Source organism: Athene cunicularia (genome assembly GCF_003259725.1).
Source record: "Athene cunicularia isolate RWA chromosome 13 unlocalized genomic scaffold, athCun1 chr13_part1, whole genome shotgun sequence".
NCBI classification, from domain to species: domain Eukaryota; kingdom Metazoa; phylum Chordata; class Aves; order Strigiformes; family Strigidae; genus Athene; species Athene cunicularia.
Window position 1 is genome coordinate 17219925 of NW_020799117.1, and position 27793 is coordinate 17247717.

General features: G+C 35.8%; 2 protein-coding genes across 4 annotated transcripts in view; one reads left to right on the forward strand and one right to left on the reverse strand.

Annotated features, from left to right (window-relative positions):
- Window positions 1-27793, forward strand: part of DOCK2 (dedicator of cytokinesis 2) — a 210318-nt gene that overhangs the window by 84790 nt on the left and 97735 nt on the right. The gene's annotated exons all lie outside the window — the stretch shown is intronic.
- Window positions 2168-27793, reverse strand: part of INSYN2B (inhibitory synaptic factor family member 2B) — a 36936-nt gene continuing 11310 nt past the window's right edge. For 2 of the 3 annotated variants that reach the window (XM_026858301.1, XM_026858302.1), the window contains 3 exons: window positions 11634-13779; window positions 8473-8547; window positions 2168-4694 (listed from right to left, as the gene is read on the reverse strand). In XM_026858301.1, coding sequence (XP_026714102.1) covers window positions 4508-4694; window positions 8473-8547; window positions 11634-13012 — 1641 coding nt within the window. In that variant the 5' untranslated portion in view covers window positions 13013-13779 and the 3' untranslated portion in view covers window positions 2168-4507. The remainder of the gene's footprint in view (window positions 4695-8472; window positions 8548-11633; window positions 13780-27793) is intronic. The other variant, XM_026858303.1, reaches the window with a different exon arrangement.

Here is a 27793-nt window from a genome sequence, read left to right on the forward strand (position 1 = left end):
TTTTTTTTTTTTTTTTTTTTTTTTAGTATTCAAATTCAAATTCTTTCTCTACCTAGAAAAGCTGCAGAATGATTCCATAGAAGACCTATTTATTAATTTCCCATTCATTTTTATTTTCCAAAGAACAATCATTAATTTCCTTTGTAATCTAAATGTTGTTTGTTATTAGTTGACTTCTGAAACCTAAGAAAAATATCTCATTTTATTGCAAAAGATAATATCACATTTAAAGAACCTAGAAATTTACAAAACATACATTAGATAATACAGTTCATTAGGAAGATGTTTTATATCTAAGCTAGCATAAATACTAAGTATGGTGACTTTTTTAAAAGAGCTATAGTGCACAAAACTGTAAAAAGCCCTACATGAACTGCTGTTACATGATGGAGAGAAATCAATTATTTTATTCTTACATTCTGAATTTTTGAAGAAAGTTGAGTCCATAAAACAGCAATTTCAGATAGAGTGATTTTGGAATATGCCATGTTCTGTGCAATGTTGTATAAATACCATATTGTAGTTGTCATTTAAATGTCTTTCATAGAAGCTTACAATATTTTGTATGCAAATGCTGTGACGTAGCTGTGGTTTGGTTTTTTGTTGTTGTTGTTGGTTTGTGTCTTCAGTGATTATTTTTTAAAAAAAAAACTTTATTTAAGAGTGTGTTTAGATTTCTAACCTTTATTTCCTACTCTGGGAGCAGGTTTTAGGCATTACACCATAATTTTCTAAATCAGAGAAATTTTTATAGCCAATACTATTACCTTCTAACAATACCAATTTCTATTGCTTTTTCAGTCTTGACATCATCAATTGCATAGTGTGTATCTGGTAATTTTCTATATGAAATAGTAATGAATTACTAAAATATTTTTAAAATATTAAATAATAGAAGAAAAAAAAATGTTTACATATTAGATTTTCACATCGGTTAGATTGTCCAGTTATGCTTTACAAAGCTATTAGATTTTAAGTATTTCGTGTTGCTAGGATATACAAATTTCTGTTAAATCTAAATAAAACATATAGCAACTAAACAATCTTACCCTCTTGCTGTGGCTGATGCATACCATGACTGACTCTTTCCCTCTGTTACCTTTTAATGTAACAGATTACCTTTGATCCAATGTTGTCTTTAAAATTTTACATAGAAAGCCTATTGCATGTGACGTACTGTAGAGAAGACTGGGTATAATAACGTCTTGCATTTGGTGAGTGTGGGTTTATTGTGAAATTATGATGCTTATTCTTTTGTAGGAATAATTTACTTCTGTCCTACTTCTACTTTGTTTTCAGTTGAACTATTGCATGGTTTTGGTCATGGTAGTCAGAGCCTTCTGCAATAAAAAGGAGAGAGTTCTGTCTTTTTTTCAGATGTCTTTTGTTTGGATTTTAAATATCTATTTTAGAACTTGGCTGACTGTTGCTACTACTGCTGACAAAAAAAAACCCCATTTCTTTTGTTCTACTGAAGTCCTGAAGTAGAGAACTCTAGCAGCAAACTTTCTGAAGGACACTGCTTTAGCAGCGCTGTAATTTCGTGTTTTCTTTCAAGGTAAAACAGATGTTTTGAAGGGTCTGAATTGGAAAACACTGAACAGAGGGTAGGCTGAAAGAATGTTCTTAAATTGCAGCAATGGGAGCTGAGGGTCAGCTGGCCTAGATACCTGAAGTGTTTCCCTATTGCTGAGTGTGCATGTGTTAAAAAGAGAATTCCATATCCATATATGGATAATCCGTACTTTACTGATTGAGACACAATTGGAAAACACTGACTGAGAAATATGGAAAGCAAAGGCTGTTTTTGATTGGGAGATTAAGTATTAAAAATTGTGTACAGTTCTGAATTCCATCAAGACATGAAAATGTAAAACCTATAAATGTTTAAATCAGTGTTGGATTTTCAGAAGCATTGGTGTTTCCTCAGATCATAAGAAAGACTTAGAGCCTTCCTTATAACTGTCTTTGGTCGGCCTCTTAAACTAGAGTATTTCTGTTCTTGCATAGTTTTGCTGTCCCCAGGAATTGATCGGTGCAGTGTGATGAACCAAAATACTGTGTTTTGTTTAAATTGAATAATGTGGACTCTTTGAAAATATATTGAAGGCATCATACCCATTATGTATGCAAAACCAAAATCAGACAGGTTAAAATGATTTTTTTTCTGCTGATTAACAAAAAGAAACACAAAAAGATTGCTTTCATATAATAACAAATTGCTGAAAATTAGTTTACTACAGAAAAAAAAATTACTGGTTTTGCTAGTGTTATGCCTGTTAGTATTGCTTATTATTATACCTTTACCACAGAGGATATTAATTTTAAAATGTTATTTTAATACACAAGAAACATTTACACACTAATAAAACTTTCATTATATCAGAGACAAATGCAAAATAGGAATGCGGATGTCATACCAGCATAAGCAGTACACGTATTTCAGTGTAATATAATGATGTGTTCTGATATAATAATTTAATTCTTACCTTTGTTGTACCCACAAATTATTACTGAAGAGCTTTTCTGTCTCACCAATGGCATCTTTTTTGCTAGTAAAAATTATATAAGGCTTTTCCTCTGAAAAGCCTCTAAAATAATGATAATTTTGTGCTTGTCATTTCTACACTGATTGAATTTAACATGGAAATATTTTTTTAAAGTGTTAGTCCTTTGGAATTTTGATAAATAAAGCCATGTCACATAGCATACTCCATTTGAAATGAAGACAAGTTTTGTAAAAAACCTTAGTTCTTCCAGACAAAATTCTTCTGTGAAAAATTGTTTTTAATGTGTTTTTAAATGTGTAGTTAAACCCAAGAATTTAAGGAACACAGAAGTGTATAGAAAATGTACATAAATTTTTAACTAACATTGCAAAATTAATACAATATGATTTAGAAAAATAGGATCCAGTGGTTAATCCCTGGATTACCCTGGCACCATTGGAACTAATTAACCGGAGTCACTTCTAAGAAAAGTCTGCAGTACATTCCACTAAACATAAAATACATTATTTGGGCTTTACAGTGTGCCCTTTAAACTTGCTTTGCAAAACCTTTTCCCCTCTGCCCCCCATCTGAAAGGTGATTGTGTTTTCATGATCAAAGTAATAATATCATCGACCCTAAACTGGGTTACATGGGCATACCCTGTGCTAGCTGATTATTCAGCTGTTTTGAAGAAAGGAACTACCTGCATTGACACATGCTAAAATCATTTCAGCAAGTAAAATTTTTTTATATAATACAGATAGGTTCATTAAATATTGGTTTTATGATCAATTTTGTTTCATATATCAACTTATATCTTAAGGCCAAAAAACTCGCATCTTGGGATATTTTGGTATAGTGATTCAGATCTTAAATGGACAAAATGGGCACGTGGTTTAGAAGGACAGTAGCTGAAGTTGTTAATCCCCCCTATTCAGTAATTGCATGATGACATCTGAGGCATTGTGTCCAGTTTTAGGCTTCCAGGTAGATGAAAGTCACCAATTTACTGGAGAGTGACCACCAAGATGACTGTGGGCTGCAGCACATGACATGTAAACAGAAGCAGTGAAAATTGGTTTTGTTGTCTTCAAGAAGTGAAGGCTTTGGAGAGAGGTCTTATTATCTGTCTAATTCTTCTTGAAGGTGTATTTGGATAAGGCAAGATGTAATGGGCACGAGTTACAACATAGGAAATTCAGGCTAGATGTTAAGAAAAAATTTGGAAAATTTGGGGGAAAAACTTGCCCCAAGTGATTATGGATTCATGTATTTGGAGATACTTGAAACTCAAGTTCACCTATTGGACCTTGCTTGATTAGGGGCTTAAAACTAGAATTACTGAGATATTCTCTTGTTTTATGATTCTGTGATTCTTTCCAGAGAAGTCTGTTAAATGGCTGAAAATGCTAAATGGTTGCTTTTTAAACTGAACCAATAAAAGGACAGAGTTAAAACTTACCCTGAAATTCTTTTTTTGTTGTTGTTGTTAAATGTTAGATGACAGCAACAATAATATTTTGGTGGGAATGTGTAATAGCTGTAGTTGCCTCCTTTGAGATTTTTTTGAACAATGTAGATGCCCCTGAATTTGTTCTTGATTATGTGGTTTGTTTAAACATCAGTGAAGTTCTTTGTCCACGGTGCTTATAAATAGGAAATGAAGACTTGGTGACACTCCTAGCTTTGTCTACCATTGTTTTTTAAGGTAGAGATTTAAACCTCATTATTTTTGGTAATTTGAAAAAAAGGTCTTTACAAAGCATATGAAAGTATCCTCGGAAAAAATGAGAAAGCTTCATTTTGAAAGTAACATTTTCTTTTTGAAAATAGTATCTCCATGCACCTTTATTCAGTGAGATGATTTAAGTAAATTCAATTCTTTTGATTTTTCAGATACTCTAATTAAACATTCTTTAGCTTTGTGGTTTTGTAATAGCACACTTTCAGGTGTGTGCTTTCAAATGTCTTAATGTTCTAGAGTCTTTTGAAATGTAAAAGGATCCATAAGGAAGTCAAATCCACCAGAAGCATTTTCTTTTCACCTTTTTTGTTTTTCTCCTTAACTCCTTTTTCTCGGGAGCTGGATGATCAGATGGTTGCTTCTGAGGTGAAGCTGAAGCTGAATTTTGCTCTGCATGATCCAGTGTTTTCAAAATCTGATGAAATCTTCCTTCTTGTTGTCTGAAGTCATATTCTACACTATGGAAAAATAAAAACATTTAAGCTAGTAAGTGAGAAATTCCTCCTTGTGGAAAGGATGCTTACATCATAAGAATAATTTGGCAACATTCAGTATTAGAGCCTGGTTAAAACACAAGGGTGTATAGGTTGTTACTTTGAAAATAAATTAATCCCTTAATATTTTCTGAGAGAAAACTTTTTCTTTATATGAGTTAAAATCTCCAGCACTGTTCACAAAACAATGGAACAAAAATTGAGGGAGGAAAAAATGAAAAAGTACTAGGGTGACCTTTCAGTGCATTTGATTCATGTTAGTTTGATACTGTAATCTAACTCAGTTGTATCCTTGGCGTGAATTCAGAACTCTCACACACTTAACTTGGTTAAATGTGAATGTCTCCCACTACAGACCTGCTAGGACCAAAAATATATGAAATTAAGCAATATGTAAGACTTTGACATAAGTGGTATTAGTTGACAGGAAAGTAGAATGTAACTAATTTTCTCTATTGAAACTAATAATTATTATTGATGTCAAATGAGAGCTGAGATGTTAATTACATAAGAGTCGGTATGTGCATGGAAATAAATGTAAGGTTCAAAAGAATCAACGTGGACACTGATTAAGTAGTCTTATGCAACCAGGAGAGTTTAATAAAAACAAACAAACAAAAAGCAGCAAATAAAAAAATGCAGTGCTGTATGTTTTTTCTTTATTTCAACCATCGTTTCTGGGCAGGAGAGTGGGTGTTGTATCAGCTGTATCTGCTGTGGAGGTTTTAGCAGGCAGAGGGGAGAGTAGAAAGGATCTTGTTGTATCTTCCGTAGTGCAAGCTCTTGGGGAGGAAAAGGCTTAAGAGAGGGATATTGGGATGTCACATCAAAGCCCTTAACCTGATTTGGGCACTGAGTAGAAGAAATCTGTAAAATTAGTAAATACAAATATCTTTAAACACTATTGTGAGTATTTGTATGTACATAGAAATCCATAAACATTGTTGACTAGGATGTTAAAATTAACTAGAAGGTTTTTCCCTTTTAAATTAATATGTTTGGGGGTTTTCACTGAAATAACTAACTCAGCTGGCAAAAAGAAAGCCATAGGATTATTCTAATTTAGAACTGAAGAGGGATCTCTGGACAAGGAGCAAAACATAATAGATACAAAAATTAGAAAAAAATTATATAAATTACAAATTTGGTCAGTGTCTCTTCAGTTTTATCAGTCTGTTGCTAAAACTGCAATGTAATGCCTTTCAGCAGTCACAGATCACAATGCTGAAGAGTGAAATGTTTGGTTTATAGCATATTATATTTATATCCTTATATAACATATATAAGGATAGCATCAGCTCGTATTCATTTTTTTTCCCCTTCAAAGTTTCTAATTTCATGTTGAAGACATCATCTCTAGAGGCAGGAGGTCATTTAATACTGTCCCTTATCTGCTAACTGTTTTCAGTTGCTGCTTGCATTTGTTTATTATAATAAAAATATTTATCTTACAGGATCTAGACTGAAAGTTCCAAGTCAGCTAACATAAATCTTCTGGATAGTTAATGAAGCTAAATTTACAGCCACTATTTACCTGGTCACTGTTAGACTGAAAAGCTATTAAATACTAATCAGTGTAATCTACACTTGGATTCATAGGAAATTAGTATATTGTTTGACTCAGGAACTGCTTAAAAAGTTCAAGTTAAAGATGGTTCAGTGATGTAATCCAACATTCTGCTTGTACAGTGTTTGAATCACTGATGAGTTAGGTTCTTTAAGAGCAAGAAAATGGGGAGCAAGACAAAACACTTAATCCTATAATTAGCGACAACAGTGATGCTACAATAGTGGAAAAAATACTTGCATGGATTTTTTATGCTACATAAAACTCAGAAATTGTTGGGTTTGTCTAGAGCAAAACAGGTAACAATTACTTCTTTCAGAATGTTGTCTAATGAATATGTTATGAACTTCAAATACTGATTACTCAGAATGTTTAATCATAACCATGTCTTGTGGAACATCACTGTAAAGTGGAAACTATTGTTCCCTTGCTGTCTCATGTTTTGTCTCTTAAAACTAGAAACTCTTTGGAGGCACTGTTTTCTTTCATATGTATTCTAATACTCATTGCGCCATAAGCCTCCAGGCACTGTTATCATTATAAACTACCTAGTAAATCGAAAAAGCACATCGATGTTTTATTACTTCCTCCATTCTTTTCTTCAGACACTTGTGCTGGTTGTTCAGGATCTTTCCTATATTTAAATTTGACCCGTGTAGAAAATGCAGTGTGAAAAACACTTCCTTGTGGATTCATTGTATCCATTAAAAAAATCTGAAGTCACAGTGCTTACAAACTGGCAAAGATAACAGTCTGTCATATTCTTTGAAATAAAGGAAAAGTTTTCAACCTAAAAGAGAAATTATCTTACCCTTTATTTTTGTACATGTAAACATGTTTAAATATACAAAACCTCTGGAATACTAATATATTCAAATATCTTTGAAGGGATAAAAAATTTCTAGGAGATGTTTCAAATCAACTTCTTAATTTTTCAGTGTCATGTTGAACTTCAGTACCTGATCTTCACAATATGTGACTGGCAAATTCATTTTTCACTGAGCTTCTTAATAAAAATAAACTTTAAAACAGTACAGCACATCAGAAATGTGGTATGTATAGCAAGGAAAACAAGCATGCAGTTTCAGTAATCAGCTCACCAACTGCAAAGTCCTTTAAGTGTCCCTCACAAAAAGGAATCAAGAAACCCAGGATTAAACTAGCAGTATTATAATTTCTCCACTACCTTTGGTTTAAGTACACATTCTCTAACTCTCCAAATGAGGCCTGAGATATCATATGCAAATTTTGACCATGCATTCATCTTCCTATTCATTCTATTAAGTCTGCAGTGTATGGCAGTACTGGAAAGGATTTAAAATGGCAAGTGTGAGCTCCAGCTCTGATTATGCCGTGTTTGTTCAATATGTTACTTAATATCCTGTGAAGAGCCCAATGAATCTTACAGAATCAAATAACTGAAGATGTGTTTTCTGCCTCATAACTGAGGTTGCAGAGATTACAGAATGTGTTTACACGTTGGTGGACGCCCTGTCCCTTGAAGAGTGGACAAGCTACATGTGCAGTATAACCAAGACTTTGTACCTGCTAGCTTGGTGGTTAATGGCGGTGTGTATCCACATGGCATCTGAAACATGTGTGGCTTCTGGAACACAGTACTAGGAAGCTTTTTGGTCATAAGAGTTTAACAAACTACAGATTAAATTTGGAGTAATTTACACTCACATTGCACTCTCTCAATAACAAATAAACATTTACTGAAGTGAGAAGTGTGGGAGTTTAGTTTTTGGCACATAAACATGAACTGCAGTGATAGCTTACTGGCATTTTGGAGAATTGAGTGTTTATGTTTTCCAAGATCTAAATTTATTACAGAAACCCTAGCTTTAAAAACTGTTACACACAAATGGAATTTCTTAATCAGAAATGGTATCAAAGGTTTTCAGAGCATGCTAGTAGTGATAATACTGTGAAACATTAGTGGGAAAATTCTGTTTAAATTCTCAGAAGTATAGTACCTCTTTCAGATCACACCAATATTATTTGTTTTCTGCTTGAGAAAACAAACCAACCAACTCACACATAGTACTTGGTCTCTTGTTAAAAACTGGATTAATAATAAATGAGACCTTTTGTATAGCTGTCAATAAAACATTGTGGTGTACATTTGAGAGATAAACAGACAATGCAAAACTGGGTGAAGGAGTGAAGTACCTGTAAATGATACATGCGGTGTTCTGACAGGTGCTGCAGTTGTTGAGGTCTTGCCCAGTGTGATAGAAGTTACGCCTGTAATAGACAGTAGTTCATGTAATGTGCATTTACAGATACGTTAACAGATCTCTGAATCTTTCACGATAAAAGTAATTCTGTTTGCCACTTCTATTATCCTTACTGAAACTTCTAGTGTGAAATTCTAAATTAGAAGTTTGCTTTAAAGAACTCAAACCCTATGCTGATTGCGCCGTTACGATTCTGGTTGTTGTCTCTTGCATGAGTACTTGTTATGAATACATTTAGACATGTGACTGCTTCTTATAAACACACTTTAAAGTATTGGCATATCAATGTTCATGGTAAATCCATCTGATCTCTATCCTTATGCTTTCAATTCTTTCCCCTTTTCATGTTTCCTTACATAAAAAAGTCAAATATTTACTGCTGATAGCTTACAAATTTGGAGTGTTGAGAAAACAAGAAAAGTGACTTTCATATTTAACATCAACTAGAGTTGAATTATTTTTATGATGGAGAGATCTAAAAACAGTTTGAGGTCTGTGGCTTATTACATCTGAAGGATACACAACACTTATATTTAACGAGTTTTATTTGAATTAGGGGAGTTCAGTTGGTACCAAAATAATTTTCTGATTGCTTTTGGAATTAAAGTAGGGGTTTTCTATATGTGGTGTTGTGCTACTTCCACAAGTACTTGGAATCTTCAATTTTACTGCTAGATGATTCTAGCAAGATGGATTGAAACTCATCATGGAGTCTCAGTGTGAAACTGAAAGACATTTGGCAAAATTTTTGGTTTTGACCATGTGGTAACTGAACAGAAATGGACTGTAAATATTGCTGAATAATCAGACTGTGCTTCACTGCAAGTTAATCTTTGTAATGGCCAGATTTGCAGACATACATAAATACACACAGAGGAAAAGGAGTGGGTATTTTTTCCTGTAATTTTATAAAAAAACATAGTCAGGCGGTACTGGTATGAAATATGAATTGGATTCCACCCCCCCACAACCCCCCATTTGCTTCCAAACAAAATTTTTGTATTTTGGTGTTTTATAAATGTTTTTGCATTTTTGTTATCAGTATGTCTAAATGGATTTTGTTTGTTGTGTCTAGGCTATTACAAAGTTGGTGCTAGAAAATGGCCTTTTCAGATAGAGAAAAATGACTAAGAGCAACCCTCAGAGTGCGTAGTTGGAGCTGAATTATATGGGAAAAATGTTACATGGAATAAAAATTTATGTGGGCACAGTGGAAACTAACAGTATTTTCATGCTAACAGCCAGATGGACATTACTAGTTAATGTTTCTAGATAAAAAAAGTAATCTGTACAGCAGAAAATTACATGTTAACTTGATTTATATTATTTTTATTTTTAAATGAGCATAAATCATACTTGGAGTGTGAGTTGGAGAATTATTCATCAGAAATGCAAGAAGGTAATGTCAATTCTCAAATAAAATACTTTGAGGAAGAAAGAATTCTTCAAAACAGATGTATTTTTCTTCAGAAGTTCTAAGAAAACTGGGGCATATAAAATTGTGGCTTCAGTTAGTTCTATCCTGACAGTTTTTGCACAGCCACACAAACCTTTTCTGTCCACATGGGAACAAGTGCAAAGACCTGGTGCTGAGTCATGTAAGCAAGTTGGTGTCATGTTCTGTGCTATTTCTATGCAATTGGACCTACACAAAAATCTCGATGCAGCTGCCTTTTTGTGATGTTTGCAGTGTTTGTGGAAATGTGGAATATTATCAGTTTTATTCCTTAATTACAGTCAGTAAATACTATTAATACACATGACCTGATTTTAAAATTAAGGATGCAGTTTTATGCATAAACCAGTTGCACATAAATGATTATTCTAGATGCCTAAGATACCTGTGCTAAGTATAAAAGTAATTATAATATAGACTTCATGTTGGTTTATCTTTAAAAAATAAGAATAAAATTGAACCTTTATTCTCTTGATACTTTGAAAGATTTATCTGTGGGTTTTTTGAAGACAAAAATTAATTGATGGATATACTACATAATGAAAAACCAGAACTTTAAAATGTATCCTAGAAGCATTTACTGTAAGTAGGAGCTGCTGTTAATGGTTTGGAAAGCATTATTAGGATATTCTAAAACCTGTTTTGAGCATAGAAATATTTAAAATTCTATTTTAACCTTGTCCTACAAAGGTGGCAAATCTTTAGGCAAAAGTTGCATTTATAGTATTATTTTATAATGCACAAATGAGTTGCATAAAAAAGTTACATAAATAATGCTTGCAGCCTTGGCTAATAGTCACTATGAGAGCATACTAAAAATAAATCCAGGTCATGCATTCTTGTGACAGTATAGAAAGCAGTCATTCTAAAATCTGAGATTCCGAAGTGAGTTCTTTCTAACAGTCTTCACATGCTGTATGTTCATAGTTTTAAGCCTTTTTAAGTACTCACCTCCCATGAAATCTTCCTGACATATTGAAGCTCTTGAAGTTTACCTGGCATTGTCTGTTTTCCTATTCTTAAGGCTTTCCCTTTAAGTGGCTGTGTTGTTGTTTGTGGTATTGTGAAATGTAACTAGCAGTGTGGTACCCAAATGTCTGCAGATGCTATGCTTTAGCTACAAATCCTTTTGCTTACTTATGATGGCAGTAATAATTTATTGAAGAGAAGCATGTTTTTGCTGATATAAACTGTTTCAGCAATAGGACTGCTTTGGCCCTAAATGCATATCTGACTTTGCTAGTAAGAGATAGTTGGCTTGCCATGGGTTTCTGTTATACTGCATCAGTACCTTAGGCTTGGGTTTTGTTTTTCTACTGCGTAGAGATTTTAGCTAGATAAAGACTGCAACTCTCAGTGGCTTTGTACCTGACATCATAAATCTAAATTTAAAAAAGGGAGTTAATAAACTATGTCTCCATTGGTTTTAAATAAAGGCTGTGTCAGCTAAAGCCAAACTATAGAGACTTGTTTCTCTTCTGCCGAGACCCAAATACCAGAAAAAGGGTATAAGATACAATTTTTGCAAACTCATCTTTAAATATCACAGGAAAGACTTTTTTGGTAGCAAAGGTTCAAAGAATGCAAACATGTGCTTTACACTTCTGATAAATTACTAATATTAAAATGCACCGTACCCTTCACTGAGGGCTCTGGATTTTTCCAGGTCTTGGATTACATTCAAAAGGACTTTAATCTTCTCCTGATTCGACTGCAAGGATTCCTCTACAGACTGCAGCCTGCCTTGTAGGGCACAGAGTTCTCCATGTGCCAAATGAATTTTATTTATTTCACTAATCTCTTTGTTGGTTTGTGGTTTTGTTTCATTCCTTGGCAGATAAGACTTTATGTGAAATCCTTCTAAACAGCTGTTACACTGGGAAACATCTGACTGGGTAGAATTTTTCTTGGTTTCAGTCTTACATGACAGAAAAGATTTTGATGCATTACTGCTGGTCAATGACATTATTGTGTGATCATCATTTGTTAATGTCACACAGCTGGAATCTGTTCTGTGCTCTCCTGCCTGTTGATAGTCTCTGAGGAAGCAAGGAGATGAGCTGTGATTTGATGGAGGTGATAATGGAGTAGTTTCCTTACTGCTTGCATCTTTGCTGGCTACCAGCGACTCAGAATCACTTTTATCTGCTTCGCAAGAGTCAGAATGAGGATTACATTCGCTGCAGCTAATAAAATTGCTTAGGCAAGGGTATGCTTTCTCAGAATTAGATGACAGTGTGCTGTTGTCATTATTTTCATTGCTATTTATGACAGTAGAAGAATGCAGTGAATTACTTAAATTTGCAGTTGTGTCTGGTGCATCCATGGAAGCATTGCTGTCCTGTGGAAAACTCACATGTATGTATTCAGGCACCTGTGTGGAAACAGTTGTCTTCTCTGATACTGAGAAATCATCTGAATGGATAGGTCCATTGCTTTGTGCTTTTGATGGTCTTTGACTTAACTGACCATCCACATCACTATTCCTAAATCCATCTTCCAAATGATTAGTTATTCTTAAGTAACAGAGGTCTGAAGACATGTCTTGTTCAGAAAGATTGCCGTTTACTTGGATAGAATTTGCAGGCTCCATTGGCATTTCTGTTAATGATTTACTTACTGTCAACTTTTTCTTTTTAAAAACCGGGAAGTGTTTCCTGAGGCTAGGAGATGTTTGTATGGCAATATTCCGAAACCCTTTTTGAGCCCTTGGAAAAGATGGAGAGTGATGCAGCAAAAAGCTGTGATCCCAAAATATTTCTGTTTTTCCAGTTGTGGATGCTATATCTTGGGCAGGATTAGTATCCAGTTCTGACTTTGTGTTCACACCATCATCCTTGAATCGGACTTGCTGAGATTTGGTCCTGCGGTGGTGTGGCTCTCTCATAAAATCAGCAGAATCTAGACTATTCCTTTTCAGTAGCACTGGACGCATTTTCATGTTTTGCTGGGCCATTGAATCGCAATTTAAAGTCTGTAAGTACCGTGTTTCTTTGCGGCCCATTTCATTTGTCATTTGAACTGTATATTAAGATTATTCCTAAGTTGCAAATGAGTACCTTACTCCTGAGGGAGCTAAACTTTTCATTCTTCTTGTTGTTACTATGTATACTTTTAACTGACATGCTCTCTTTAGGGATGCTCTTTCAAATTTAATTGCTGATTAGATCAAACACTAAGATAAGGAAATTAAATATCAAATTTAAGGAAAGATTTCTTGTAGCTGGGGAATGCAGAAATCCTTGTGTTTGGAAGCTAACATGATCATCTTATTGCAACAGGCTGTTAGGCTTACAGTTAACGAAGGTAAGTTTGAGTGTATGGCTTTCCTGATGGCTATTTGACAGTCAGCTCTCCATTTGTGTTGCAGCTTTTTTTATGATGGACCAGTCACATATGTTGTATTTGCATGTTGTCTAAACAACAAGCATAATAACTTTTAGGGGCATTTTCATTTCTGTTGCATAGTTTTACTGCTGGAATATATACATAAATACCAAACTGAATTGCTTTCTTTAGAGAGATTTTTTCTTCTTCAGCCATCTTTTTAATGAAACTAATCTTCCCAAACAGTTAAGCAAAATGTAACCGCTTCTGACCAGGCAAAAAGACAGCATCCAGTGGCTTTCAGTGAGAGAAGTTATCGATGTGTAGTTGTTACTTCAGTTCGTGCAATCATATCCAAAGGACTGTTTCATTTGGGGAAGTTCTGTAAATACATTGGCATCAGAAGAGTGGTCCAGACTGAATAACCAGCAAATGCAGAACAACAGGAAATGTTTCCTGAAAGTAAAAAGACAACAGTTGTAGATGAATGAACTGCCAAACACTAATCTTCTGCTGTCCCCTAACAACTTTTCATCTCCATTGGTTTAGTAGTTTTGGCAGTGAAATACTTGTATAGAAACTGAAAAATGGTTTATAATTTTCAAGTGCCTAAACTTTTCTTCACGTGTAATACACAAGACCAAAAATGGATAGAAAATATTCAGAGGAGTATTTTTTTCTTTCAGTACTCATGCAGGCCTGAATCTGGTCCCAAATATAAACCATAAAACTTAAATCTTCATATTTAAAAATGGGTATTAAATCTTGTGGGTGAAATAAAAAACTGAAGAATACAAATGTGAGTTCTTAATTCAGAGGCAAGTTGAGGTTTGAACCAAACTCAGAATTTTTTTGAGTTGCTCATTTTAAAGCATTCAGATTTGTGTACAACTCCTGGTTAAGGAGAAATAAATTTAATTTTAAATGTGATTAATGCAAATGGAACCCTGTCTGGGAAGACAAAATCTCTTTCCCATGCAGTATCAATTATTTGGAAATCAAGACTGAAATTGTCTGCACGTACATGTGAAGTGTTCTACTCTGTTTGCGTGCAGGAGACTGGCCTATAAAGCTGTGGTTTGTCACATTAGTCCTGAGCTCATAATGAAAAAACAACATTAAACATTTTGAGTGACCACTAAAACTTAGATTTCTGAAAAACAGTTAGGATAATAATATACCCATAATGATTATGTATTAGGAAGACTGGCGAAAAGTAAGAGAGCATATTTTATTACAGAGCCAGCTGTTATCAAAAGTTTACTTGCAAGTATTTTAGGTTTTTTCAAGTGTAATAAAACAACTAATTTTTTTAATACCCCCAAAAATAAAACTTTGACCCATTTGTCACAGCTGGCACTTTAATTATGAGAATGTTTGCCTCAGAGACATTTTATTCACAGATTAAGATGCAATGAGCATTGGCCACTTTCAAGTTGTCTTTAAGAAACAGTATTATTTGAAATTTGAAGTGTTAATGAATTGTCCCTCCAAATGCAGATTATGGATGGAATACCAGGATGGATCATTTGTAAATTTGTGCCCCAGTGTACACATGGATGATTCCTTTAAAATAGGCAGCCACACCCATGATGTGTTGACTGGTGGCACAAGAGGGTACAGCATGGACATGTCACAGTGTGTTGCTAATGAAAATGTGATGTAATGGAGCTGCAGTAAGAGAATATAAAGGCAGTAAAAGTGAAAGCTTAAGTCTTCAACTTCACCCCTGTGAGTAAGCAGTTTCACACATGACTAGCAATCACATAGGCTAAGACTCATCTTATGTCAAAATGTAAGTTACTTTGATATAATTTTTTTGGCAACCTTTCTGTTACAAATTTAGGTTCTGTTATGGCTTCCTGAGATATGACATATAGGTGAGTGTATGCCATATATAGTTTGTTCAAATTATGTACATTTAACTTCTGTATATTATATCCAGGACTTCTCACTCCATGTTTCTACAGTCTTAAGGATGGTTTTGCTGTTTCTTATCTAAATAACCTGTGTAATAGACTTCCCCACAAATGTGAATTCTCGTACTCAAATCATTCCAGAATAGTTTGAGCCAAAATTCAGTATAAGCAATGACTAGTGCTGGACTAGTAGTAGATTTTGAGTACTGGATTTCAAAAATTCATGAGATGTGCCTGTATGAAAATATTTTTTCTGTGTTATTAGTAAGTTATGACAAATCTGAACCCAGCTGCTAGAATAGTGATAAAAGGAGAAATTTATGAAAAAAATGGGAAATATTCTGTGGCATTTTTCATAATCCAGCATAGTTTGCTTTTAGGATTACAGTAATTTTTAGGACTGGGGCTAAATTCCCATCATAGTGTTTTCTATTTACTATTAATTTACTATTAATCCTGTTCCCTGGTAATTCACTGGTGGTTTGATTAGCCTTACTACTTCCATAGTGTACCTTTTGTTTAAGCATTTCACAAACTTTACCATATTTAATTTACAAGAATTGATGAGAATGGTGCCATGGGAAAGATCTTGTTATAGAACATAGCAAACTGTTATGTAGCCTCATGCAACATTTAGGAAATGTAATATAATTTAAGCAACGTAATAATAGGATATTATTATATTATCAAGTTTTAGAAGAAAATGTGTGGATGATTTCAGTGCAGAAAGGAATGTTGCATAAGATATTGAGGAAACAAATCTGTACATTAATACCAAATTTTACTTACATGATATGCTAGCATTAATTCACTTAAATCATTGTACTGCTTCTTCACTGGAGACAAAGTATACACAATAAACTAGTCAAACAATTTCTCCAGATAAAGTTCCAATGCCAAGCTCTGAATTCTCATATCATCCACTAATTACTGGAGGCTTTTTACAGTTTTGTTTGAGAATTTATCCAAATCTTGCAGTAGCATTCTTCCCTTCACAGCTGCTCTGCTTCAGGCAGATAGACTACTTTAAAAGTTACACTTGCCCAATTAAATTTGGAAAGAATTAGAAATCTACTCCTTTGTGTCTTAAATGTGAGTTAAAAACCCTTAAGGGTTTTAAAAGGGCTCTCTACTTTGGCTGTAGAGGCATGTAAGCTAGGTTCTTGCATTCTTCATTTGCAAATTGCTATTCTAATTCTGTGTGATTTTTAACTATCTTGGCATCCACTAGTTTGGGGTTCAGATGAATTGCTGTAATGAAAGTTTTGATGCTGTTATTTATATTAAATCAAGCTGAAATAAAAAAAAAAATATGTATATAGGTAGGAATGCTCAAATATTTGGATTGAGAACCCAACTAGTGAGTTTCAGTGTTACAGGTGTCTGTGTGTACCTTAACAAATCAGTGTAACACTGTCAGTTACTAAGTTTAAATAACATTTCCCTTGTCCAGGATAAAATTTTTCATTCTTTTCTGGCACAGCAGTTTGCAGGTGGTCTTTTGCTTATTTCACATTGATTGGACAAGTACGAAAAATTCTAAGGATCTGTTTTATAGAAATTCTTTCAATGTATTAATTCAACTTATGTCACTCATAACAAAAAACATATGTCAGTTTTAAATTTATGTCTTGTAATAATACTAGCAGTTTTAGTAGGAGAAATTTACTGGGGATTAATGTCTGCCAGGGTCCCATGACCTCACATCCAGCTATCCAGCCTCTTCCTCCTCATCTCTTCCCTGGGTAGCTTGCTCATCACATCCCAGGAAATGCCTTGTGCCTCGGTTGTTTTGCTTAATTAGCACAGTGGATTTGTTCCAATCTCTTTAGTCACTGTTGAAACAAGTGGCCTACTAGGTTAATGTTATTTTTAAATGGTGCATATTTGATGCTCCTCTCTTCATTGGTGTGATTATGTGAATGACTGATAGATATGACTGCTTTTTTTTTTTTTTTTTTTTTTTTTTTTTTTTTTTTGCTTGGCTTATATTGGTAAAAACAATCTTGATTTTTAAACTCTCTACAGGCTTTGCACCCGTATTTTGTAATAGTGATAGTTACTTTCCAGTGTAAATTTGTTCTAGCTCCAGTGTAATTGTATTCCAGGGTGTAATAAGTGAATGGCCTGCAAATGGCTAAGGTGCAAAGTCTGCCACCTCAAAAGAGCAATGGAACAGGTTTTCCAACCAGTGGTGTTTCTGAGTTCTAGAAATGCATGCACAGTTTTGTTAGCCAACCAAGCAGAGGAAATTTTACCACAAGAGAGATTTTTTAATCATTATTCTTCCATATTTCCTTCCTCTGCCTTCCTGATTTCTTGAAGAGAGTCAAACACATTTTTTGGTTCATATTTCAGTTTAATGACTGAAGCTGCTGTTGGTAGAGGAGAGAATCTGGTAAATGGAGATATGAGATAATGGATGAAGTGAAAAAACATGTAGCAAAGGGCAGTGGGGATTCTGGAAGAGTGCAGATGTGCAAGTGGTGGTTCTGGTGGTTTTCTGCAGTTTGTGGAGAAAGTTAAATATTTGACATGGTTTTCAAATTAATTTCATTGGAGTTTGACACATTAATTTTTCATTTTACTAGTTTGACCAAAAAAAAAGTACTGGTTTTCCTTGTAATGAAAGTGTAACACATTTGTAGTAATTTGCTTTTCTTTTATGCATGTATTAAAGCCAGTATTTCTCGAAAAACGAGTTTGGACAAACCTTTTTCAATAAATAAATAGTCAGTAGGCTAAAAGCATTTTGGAGGGCTTTCAATAGGAAGATGATTAATGTAATTTACTTTGTGCTTTTGAGCATCAGAACTTTAAACTTTCTGATGTACTCTAAATTTTTGCCACTTCCGTTGATCTATCTACCAAAGATTAAACAGCAAATGAATTCAAACATTATAGGTACAATGATAGTTGACAGAGCTGTAATAACCGTAAGATAATATATTAGACTGAGTAGTTTTGTGTCATGTCTGATTTGTCTTTTATCCTGTATAATACAGATTTTCTATGATATGCTGCTAGCTGGACATTTTCATTTTAAAGACACATCTTGATTTATTTAATTATGGTTTGTGTTTGATAATAAGCTGTTTCCTACATTGGAGAATCATGATCCTCAGTTTAGAATAAATTTGTGTGACTGTCACAACCTTTGATGTTGCAAGTCTTTCTGATATGCCTAATCTATTGATGGAACAAGGGGCTGCGTGTGTTGTGGCCATTCTGAACTGTGTGCTTGCTGGAGGGCTGGATGACAGACTAAACACTGCAGAGGACTCGTTCCATATACAGGTTCAACCCTGACTCTCAAAAAGAAAATTCAGTGTCTGAAACGAAACTTTTTTCATTAACAAGTATAAATTTGTGCTTTAAGTGTGTTGGTTTGGATGTCAGTTGTCTTCATGTTCATTTGCTATCTCTGTCAGGAACTTTGACAACAGATGTTAGCAAAGCTGTTTAATTTAGCTGTATCTCTACTTTTTATCAAGCTTGTGTTGGCTTTTTTCCTCAAAATAATGAGAGATGTTGAGGATGAGTTTAGATATGCCCTAAAATCCATGCAGACTAAAGTGAAACATATATCACCAGATAGTGTGAAGAGCTAGAGATGGATTTAAAACCATTGGAAATGGATGATGCTAGAAATTCTCTCCTTTCCCATTTTCCTGCCCTTTTGTCACAATAATGCAACCTTAGCTGAACTGCATTGGGTTCCCCAAGCCTAAATGTAAACTATAGTTTGAAGTTGATCGTCTTTGTTTTTCCTTCATCTGCAGACCTGAGTTAAGTTTAGATGCTTTGCCTTATTTCTCCTTTTCAGCACAGCACAAGTTTTAAAACATGCTTGTTGGCAAAAATATGTTGAGGCAGAGTGCTACGTAGGTTTCTTTTGAAATATAAGACTTAGAGCTGGGTTGAAAATACTCTGTCCAATGTGGAAGCAATCTTTAAAAGTATAAAATAATTTAGTAGTTTAGTGGTTCTGTAATGGTCAAAATTCTTAATATTGCCCAAATTTTTCTTCGTTCAGTATTCTCTCAAATGTAACCTCTAAAGCAACAATGACAGTCAGTCATTCTAGGATGGGTTATAATGAATATATTTCATTTTTATAACCTATGAAACCTCAGTGGATTTTACAGTCCTATCTTCTGTAAACTAAGTTGAGTAAAGCCAGAAAGGAATTCATCACAGTCTGATGGACTGCAGAATGGTTTTTAATAATTTCACCTTTAATATAAGGTAACCTTCATTGTTATAGCAGGCTCTTGTATAGTAGCATCAGGTTTTGGGGGGATTTTGATAGTCTGGAGTAGAATGATAATAGACTAATAGAATACCATTGTATAAGCATCTTGTAGAATTCTCTTGATGTAAGTAGCTTTAAAGATAAAATAAATGTCTCATACTTCATTGAAAACTTCCTACCCTTTTGCACCATAAAAGCATTCCAACGTTCTCATTCTAAAATGTCTATTGAGTATTTTTTTAACGTTATTCATTTTCACTATTGAATTAATCAGTGATTTTTTTATTTTTTTTTTTTTAATGCAGTTTATAACCTTATCAGTGCATACTGCTAGGTTAATGTTTTGGGGAAAAATATGTTGTAATTGAAGTTTTCATCTGATGAGGGAAAAAAAAGATCAAATTTATTCTGTATAGGTTTTTACTCTGCATATTTTCCTTCATTGTCTCAGTTTGCAGGGTGTTTTCTAATGTTATTGTAGATTATTTTGGGTTGGGGCTGGGTATATGGATATTTGTCAGGTTAAGTCAGAATAACATCTTAGCTATTCTTGCTATCTGAACCATCCTACATCCAGCTACATGTTTTTACAGCATCTGTAGCATGCTTGTACTCCATTCATCTCATCAGTGTCCAGACAACTTCCTAGGCTTCCCCCTAGCTAGCTCTGTCTGAACTAGCGATGGAACATTTCCAGACTATGGAATTAGTAAATTGCTGCTGTTAGTTTTGCCACAGATCTATCAGTTTGGAGTTAGTGCCATGTCTGCATTTGAAAAAGGTGGTACTTAATTCTGATGTTCAGTCTACAGCTGTAGCTGTAATATGGACACTCTAATTAGGTGCAATCTTTCATCTGGCACTTCCATCAATTAGTTTCACAGTATTACAGTTTTCAGATAGGAGGTAACTAAAATGATTAATGTTTGTGGCAGTGCTTTAAGAGTCCAAGTCAGTCATAAAAGTACCCCCATGAAGTGCTGAACTGCACATTAGAAATGAAGCTGTGAACTATGAGGACGATTATAGGTAATGACTTGGATATCTTGGGCCCAGACCACTGAGTATCTCCTCAGATATGTTATTAGCCACTGGGGTCCATAGCATGCTGTTCAGGTCAGCATAACGATTCTGTTGGAAGGTTTTATTCCAGAATTTGTTGGGATGGTACTATTAGTTTCTGTCATATCTGAGAACATTTTTACTGGTTGTCAAAAGGGTTTGCGACAAAGTACAGACAAAAACATATCCCGCTTTGCAGTTACCTGATGTACAAGTTCTATTCTAAAGGACATAGACATAATTAGCGGTTGAATTATTTTAGTAGTCATTAATTGTAACAAACTGAACTTTGGCACCCAAATTTATTAATTTATTAATTTGGCCTCTGCAATCAAGGATAACAAGAAAAGTTTCTATAAGTATGTCAGTAGCAAAAGAAATTCCAGGGAGAGTCTCTACCCCCTGCTAGATTCAGGAGGAAATTTGGTAACAAGTGACGAGGAGAAGGCTGAGGTGCTTAATGCCTTCTTTGCCTCAGTCTTTAATAACAAGGTTAGTTGTATTGATGAAATCCAGCCTCCCCTCCACAGCCAGAATACAGAGACTGGGAGAATGACCCCCCTGCAATCCAGGAGACAGTGACCTACTGCATCACATAGACATACACAAGTCTATGGGACCAGATGGGATACACCTGAGGGTGCTGAAGGAGCTGGCTGGGGTGCTCGCCAGGCCACTTTCTATCATTTATGAGCAGTCCTGGCTGACCGGGGAGGTCCCGACTGACTGGAAATAGGCCAATGTGACGCCCATCTATAAGAAGGGTCGGAAGGCTGATCCGGGAAATTACAGGCCTGTCAGCCTGACTTCGGTGCCCGGGAAGCTGATGGAGCAGCTCATCCTAAACAGCATCATACAACACATGAGGGACAACCAGATGCTCAGGCCCAGTCAGCATGGGTTTATGAAAGGCAGGTCCTGCTTGACAAACCTGATCTCCTATGACAGAGCAACCTGCTTATTGGATGAAGGAAAGGCTGTGGATGTAATTTACCTTTACTTTAGCGAGGCTTTTGACACAGTTTTCCACAGAATTCTCCTGACAAAAATGGCTGCTCGAGGTTTGGACAATCACACACTTTGCTGGATAAAACCTGGCTGGACAACTGGGCCCAGAGAGTTGTGGTAAACGGAGTTACATCCAGTTGGCGGCCAGTCACGAGTGGTGTCCCCCAGGGCTCGGTTTTGGGGCCACTCCTGTTTAATATCTTTATTGATGATCTGGACGAGGGGATCGAGTGCACCCTCAGTCAGTTTGCAGATGACACCAAGTTGGGTGGGAGTGTTGATGTGCTCGAGGGTAGGGAGGCTCTGCAGAGAGACCTGGACAGGCTGGAGCCATGGGCTGAGCCCAACTGCATGAGCTTCAATAAGGCCAAATGCCGGGGGCTGGCCTTGGGCCACAACAACCCCCAGCAGCGCTACAGGCTTGGGGAGGAGTGGCTGGAGAGCTGCCAGTCAGAGAGGAACCTGAGGGGGTTGATTGACAGCTGGCTGAATATGAGTCAGCAGTGTGCTCAGGGGGCCAAGAAGGCCAATGGCATCCTGGCTTGTGTCAGGATTAGCCTGGCCAGCAGGGACAGGGAAGGGATCTTGCCCCTGTACTCGGCACTGGTGAGGCCACACCTTGATTCCTGGGTTCAGTTTTGGGCCCCTCACTACAAAAAGGACATAGAGTTACTCGAACATGTCCAGAGAAGGGCTACAAAGCTGGTCAAGGGTCTGGAACACATGTCCTATGAGGAGCGGCTGAGGGAACTGGGGGTGTTTAGTCTGGAGAAGAAGAGGATGAGGGGAGACCTCATCACCCTCTACAGCTGCCTGAAAGGAGGTTGCAGAGAGCTGGGTTTGAGCCTCTTTAGCCTAGTAGAAAGCAACAGGACAAGAGGGAATGGCCTCAAGTTGCGCCAGGGAAAGTTCAGACTAGATATCAGGAAGCATTTCTTTCCAGAAGGGGTTGTTGGGCGTTGGAATGGGCTGCCCAGGGAGGTGGTGGAGTCCCCATCTCTGGAGGTGCTCAAGAGTAGGGTCAATTTGGAGCTTAAGGATATGCTGTAGGTGGGAACTGTGCTGGGAGAACGGTTGGACTAGATGATCTCCAGGGTCCTTTCCAACCTAGATGATTCTGTGATTTTGTGAAATTTTTATTAGGGTCTGCAAAGGTCTGTCTTGAAAATTCCATAATGTCTCATTTATTTTCTCTTTTAAGATTTCTTTTATTATTTTATTCATTATGATGTTACTGAAGTTTCTGTCATATGCTTTGGTTTGTTTCTTGGATTTAACTATTACAATTGACTTGTATAGTACTTGCCCCACTAATAATATTGTTGCTGTAAGAACAGATTCTGAAAGTTGTCAAATTCTTTGTTTTATTTCACTACTTGCACCTGTGTTGCCAAGTATCTTCTATGTTACTGGCCTACATTTGGCACAACCTTAGTCCTCTGTTTCCATGTGTGTACCTGCTTTGATGCCTATCACCTGGGCAAAGAGGTAGCTGTGGTGAGCTCCCACTAGATCGTTGAGGGTCCAGTCAAGCACTACAGATGCAACCACAGATTTCTGCTGATTTAACTTTATTTATCCCTGGTCAGGACAGATGGACTGGTGAAAAAAAACTGTTGTCAGGAGTGAAAAAGCCTCTCTTGTCAGGAGAAATCTTTCTAACATAAGTAGACACTGGGTAAGTTTCTTGGAACTTTAAAAAAAAAACCAAGGAAGTGTGAAAAGGAATAAAAGGAAAAGTCAGAGCACTTATTTTGCTTCCTTTGTCTTGCTCTACTTGGAAGCTTCACTTTTTAAAAATCCTGCATAAAAAGCCTGCACAACTCTAGAGTTGTTGGGTGAATATGAAAGGAATACTATTGGGGTAATACTGCTTTTGAACTTCCCTTTTGAACTACAAATACGTGGGATGTATCTAAGAGATGTGGATTCCAGGAAAAAAGACTGTTACTATCCTAAACCATTTAAAACCAGGATAAAGCACTTGCTGAAGACTGACTTCTACACTTGAGTTGTTTTCATCATTACACTATTATTTATTCTCAGAAAACAACTTCTGAGTGTATTTGCTGTAGCCCCTTTGCTTTTCAGTTGATTTTTGTATTCTGTTTTTTCAACTGATTTATCATTTCACAGCATGAAGAATGGTATGGCAAACCTGACTCCAAAAATATTCAGCAGTGTGTTGTGCTGCAGCTGTATGTAATGTCTTGTAAGCATCATGTTTTCAGTTGTGATTCTTCAGGATCTCCATAACTTTTTTTTTCGCCACTTCATTATGTGGGAGTGTTCAGTACATATAAGGAGTCTTATGTTACTCTCACTTATATTACAGATCTTCTGGATATATTGGGAGACAGTGATAGAGGAAACCATGCCAGGTTCTCACTGAAATACATTCTCCCATGACTTCTGGGTTTCCTACAGAAATATTTAAACCTGTGTGGAAAGACTGTGCCAGATCTCATTATGGTAACAGGGCTGAAATTTAAAATCTGCATCTTGAGGCTTTCTTACCTGTATTCTTTCAGGCCAGTGAGTGACATCAGAAATGCAAGTGGCGGTATATTTTGTCCTCATGAGATGTGTTTTGTTTGCCTAGCTGTATATACCTTGCTGTATCTTTTTCCAACTGCTGGTTTTGAAAAACATTTTCAGTGTGAGGGAATTGAATTATGGCAGTTTAGAGACTGGGTTACCAGAAATTGGCTGACAGTAACCGCTGGAGAGACTGAAATTATGCTTATTGGCTTTGGCAGGATATACGCAGAGAATGACATTTCCCATAAGCTCCCTACTTCTGGTGCGAAAAGCTGCAGGTGTAGAAGGAATGTAGGTTGAGATATAATGAGCTGGGGGCTCCTCTGAGAAAATCTGGTATCAGTTGTGATCACAGCTACTTTTCAGTATCGGAGGAATCTTTTTTCAGGCTTTATCATTCTGCAGTGTAGTTTGCAAAGACAGTCTAGTCTATTGTCATGTGTTTTCTTTGAATGTTTGCAATTGTCAATAAGCTTGGTAGTTTGGGTTCTTGTATGAATTCTGTTTTATTCTGTCCTCAACCTGCCATGAGCCAGAATTATCCATTCTTGAGGGGAATTGGTGAGAAGAGTAGAGCAAGAGAGAAACCTCTGTTTAATATGAGTTCCTGCTATAAGTCATTTTGCTTCAAAATACACCAACCTGATGATGTTGGAGAGTTCAGTGATGTGTGTTTTGGGGGATTAAAATTAAATACATGACAATTACGTGATAGAAATGTCTTTGGGCATGCTTGTTCTCTTCCTTTGGTTTTGCATTTGCAAATTTTAGGCCTCTTTCATATTGGCCATAGCGTAGGCATTAGGGAAACTTGAAGTTCAGATTTATAAGACTTACAAGAATTTGTTAAAAACATACTTAGTATGCTGACTGGCTATTTAACAACCCAACAGCTTGGAGTGGCTAATAAATAATGGGAAATGACAACACAGGTATAGTTTGCTTTGCTTGCATCTAATCTGTCGTGCAATACTTCTCTTTCCATCTGGATGCAGGTTTATTTTTTCATGAGAATTCTGAAGGCATTTTTTTTCAGTCATGTTCAGTCTTTTACACCAATTTAGTCATAATTCTCTATGACTTTATTTCATCATTTTATAGACCACTTCTGTCCTGTATATGTTAATGCCTTGCAATTCAGTGTTGCTTGTGAGGTGCACAGATTATTATGCAGGGCAGGTGCCTTGAAAATTGAATTGTGCCATCATTATTGCCTGACTACCTTTACTAAAGGTGGAGAGAAGTTGCTTTTGAAAAAACTTGCTCTTTGTGAGGAGAGGATTTGAAAAAATCTCAATTATTTGCACTCTCAAAAATAACATAGCCTTACAATTACTCTAAGCTTTGCACCGCTCCCAGTGTTAGGAGCCCTAGGCACTGAATGTAAGCTTATCCACAGCTCATTCTTTGACAGATACCAATTCTAAGTTAGATCTTTGTTGACATGTGTAACATTATTTTAATATATATATGGCTAAATATTGTTCTTGCTTCACAGCAATAGAGTGACACATCAGTCAAATCTGGTCCCACTGGGGTAAGACAAACAATTGGATGATTTGTTCTTCACACTTCATTCAAATACTATTATCTAGTTTTGATCATTATTGCTGTCTTAGGACAGGTTATGAGAGTTTAAAATTGGCTCAGTACTACAGGTACTGAGGAATGTAGAAATACGGAATGGTCAAACAAAAATCCCAAACCAAACAACTTTGTCCCTTGGTATTTAGAAAGCAAATGTCCTTATCTTCTTTATCCAAAGCTTGTTTGTGCAGTAAGCTGGAAAAGGTCTGAGTTAATAGGGAGTGTATACTCAGCTGGAGCCCAAATGCCCTTGATGACTGAAATGCTGAGGGTGACATGTTAAAAACAAACAAAAGCTAGGAGGATAAATTCAAAGGGTTTTTATCAACCTTGTACCTCTCTTTGTGAACTAATTGCTTTGGTATATTCAGCTCCTAATCTTGATAATACTTGTTATCACTTAATATTAGTTTTAAAACACCTACGTAAAGAAAATGAGACTCTGCAGTTAGAGGTTATTATCAAGATGTCACAATGTTCTAAAGTTAAGGGCTGAGATTCAGTAGCTGTGGGTCTTTTGGCACACTGCATAACTATGCATATAGAAACAGGATGAAGCAAATTCTGTGTAATTGCATAACCTTAGGAAATAAAATACAGTAGGACCATGAAGTGGCTTTACTGCATGTAGTGAAATAATAAAATCAATATGATATTTTTTAAAAGCTAGTAAAATGGGAGAAAAAAGTGAGGTGACACTTTAGTATGTGTTGAGATTAGGGGAGAGAGAGTTCTCAAGACATAGTAAATTATCATATATCTATCTGTCTTCTGCTGGAGGCACTTAGAATCAACTGGACCTTGTGACTAGTCTGTCCTGGAATGCTTCCAAAAAGCAGAGCTGCAATAATCTGGTAAAAATTAAAAAAAAAAAAAAAAAAATCACAAGCATTTCACTGTCCTCTTGGGAAAGGCAGTGCTTAACTTTGTGGAGTTCCTAAGGTGACAGAACACAAATGATGGTAGGTCATCCTTTAATGATCTACTGATGTGGTCACAGAAGGACAGATTAAGATTTGTGAACACACCAAGGGCTCTCAACCTTGCTGAAGAAACTACCATTGTGTTGCTTCCCTGGGCAACATAAATGTTGCAGTGATGTTAAGGGCAAAAGAAAAGCCTGTTTCTTTGCCTTTTCTCATGTCAGACATTTCTTAATATCTGTACCTTGTAACTTATTTTATAATGTTTATAAATTCAGATTTTAGTTTTAACTAGCAAAGGTTTTATTAGATAGGCAGAGAAATTAATTGTTGATAGATATCTCTAATAAATCTTCACTGTCCTGAGCTGTGTGGCACTTGCTTGTTATTCAGTGTTGGGTTTTTTATTATTCAGTCTTTTTCAGGCAGGTATTTTGAAGAAGTCCAGAAGTTATATGTGGGAATTGAAATAAGCATAACTCAAAAACTGCACGGGAATAAGTATCCACAAAACCACTTGCATTCTGAAATTAGTTTTGCACAAATGAAGGCAGTAAACTTCAAAGGACAGAGGAAGACAGAATACATGTAGTAAGCTCTACAAATTAATTGAAATTTCTGTTCCTCGTATGTTGTGAAATACGTGAAATCCTTATAAAGTAGTATGTAAGTTAATTACGTGAGTAAATGCAGATTGCTTTAAAATCATTTTCCCTGTGCTTTCTGGTGCTCTTTTAAGCATAAGAATGCAGAATGGCCTGTGTAATTGAGTACTTTACATCAGTGTAGCATCTCTAGTAAATTGGAGAAGAAAACAGTGATCTCTGCTCTGGCTACATAACATGCAATATGTCCTGCCCTGCTTCAGTGTCTCTGGAGTAAAGAGCAGCTTGCTTTTTTATATCCCTGGGATGTTCTTGTGGGGCCTGTTATTGTGTTGTCAGTAATTTGATAGAAATTATTTTCTTTCTTCATTATGCCATACAAAGTAATATGTTGCCTTAGTGGCTCTGCAGTGAGGTTATTGTCACAAATTGTACTTTTTTTTTTTTTTATTTTAAACAATAATTTCATTGTAAAAGGTTTCCTTGGGAATAGCTGCAGGATTCACTTGAGTAAGAAGCAGGTTGATTCAGTGAAAATTTTGAATAGTATTCCTGCATTGTTAAGAAGTC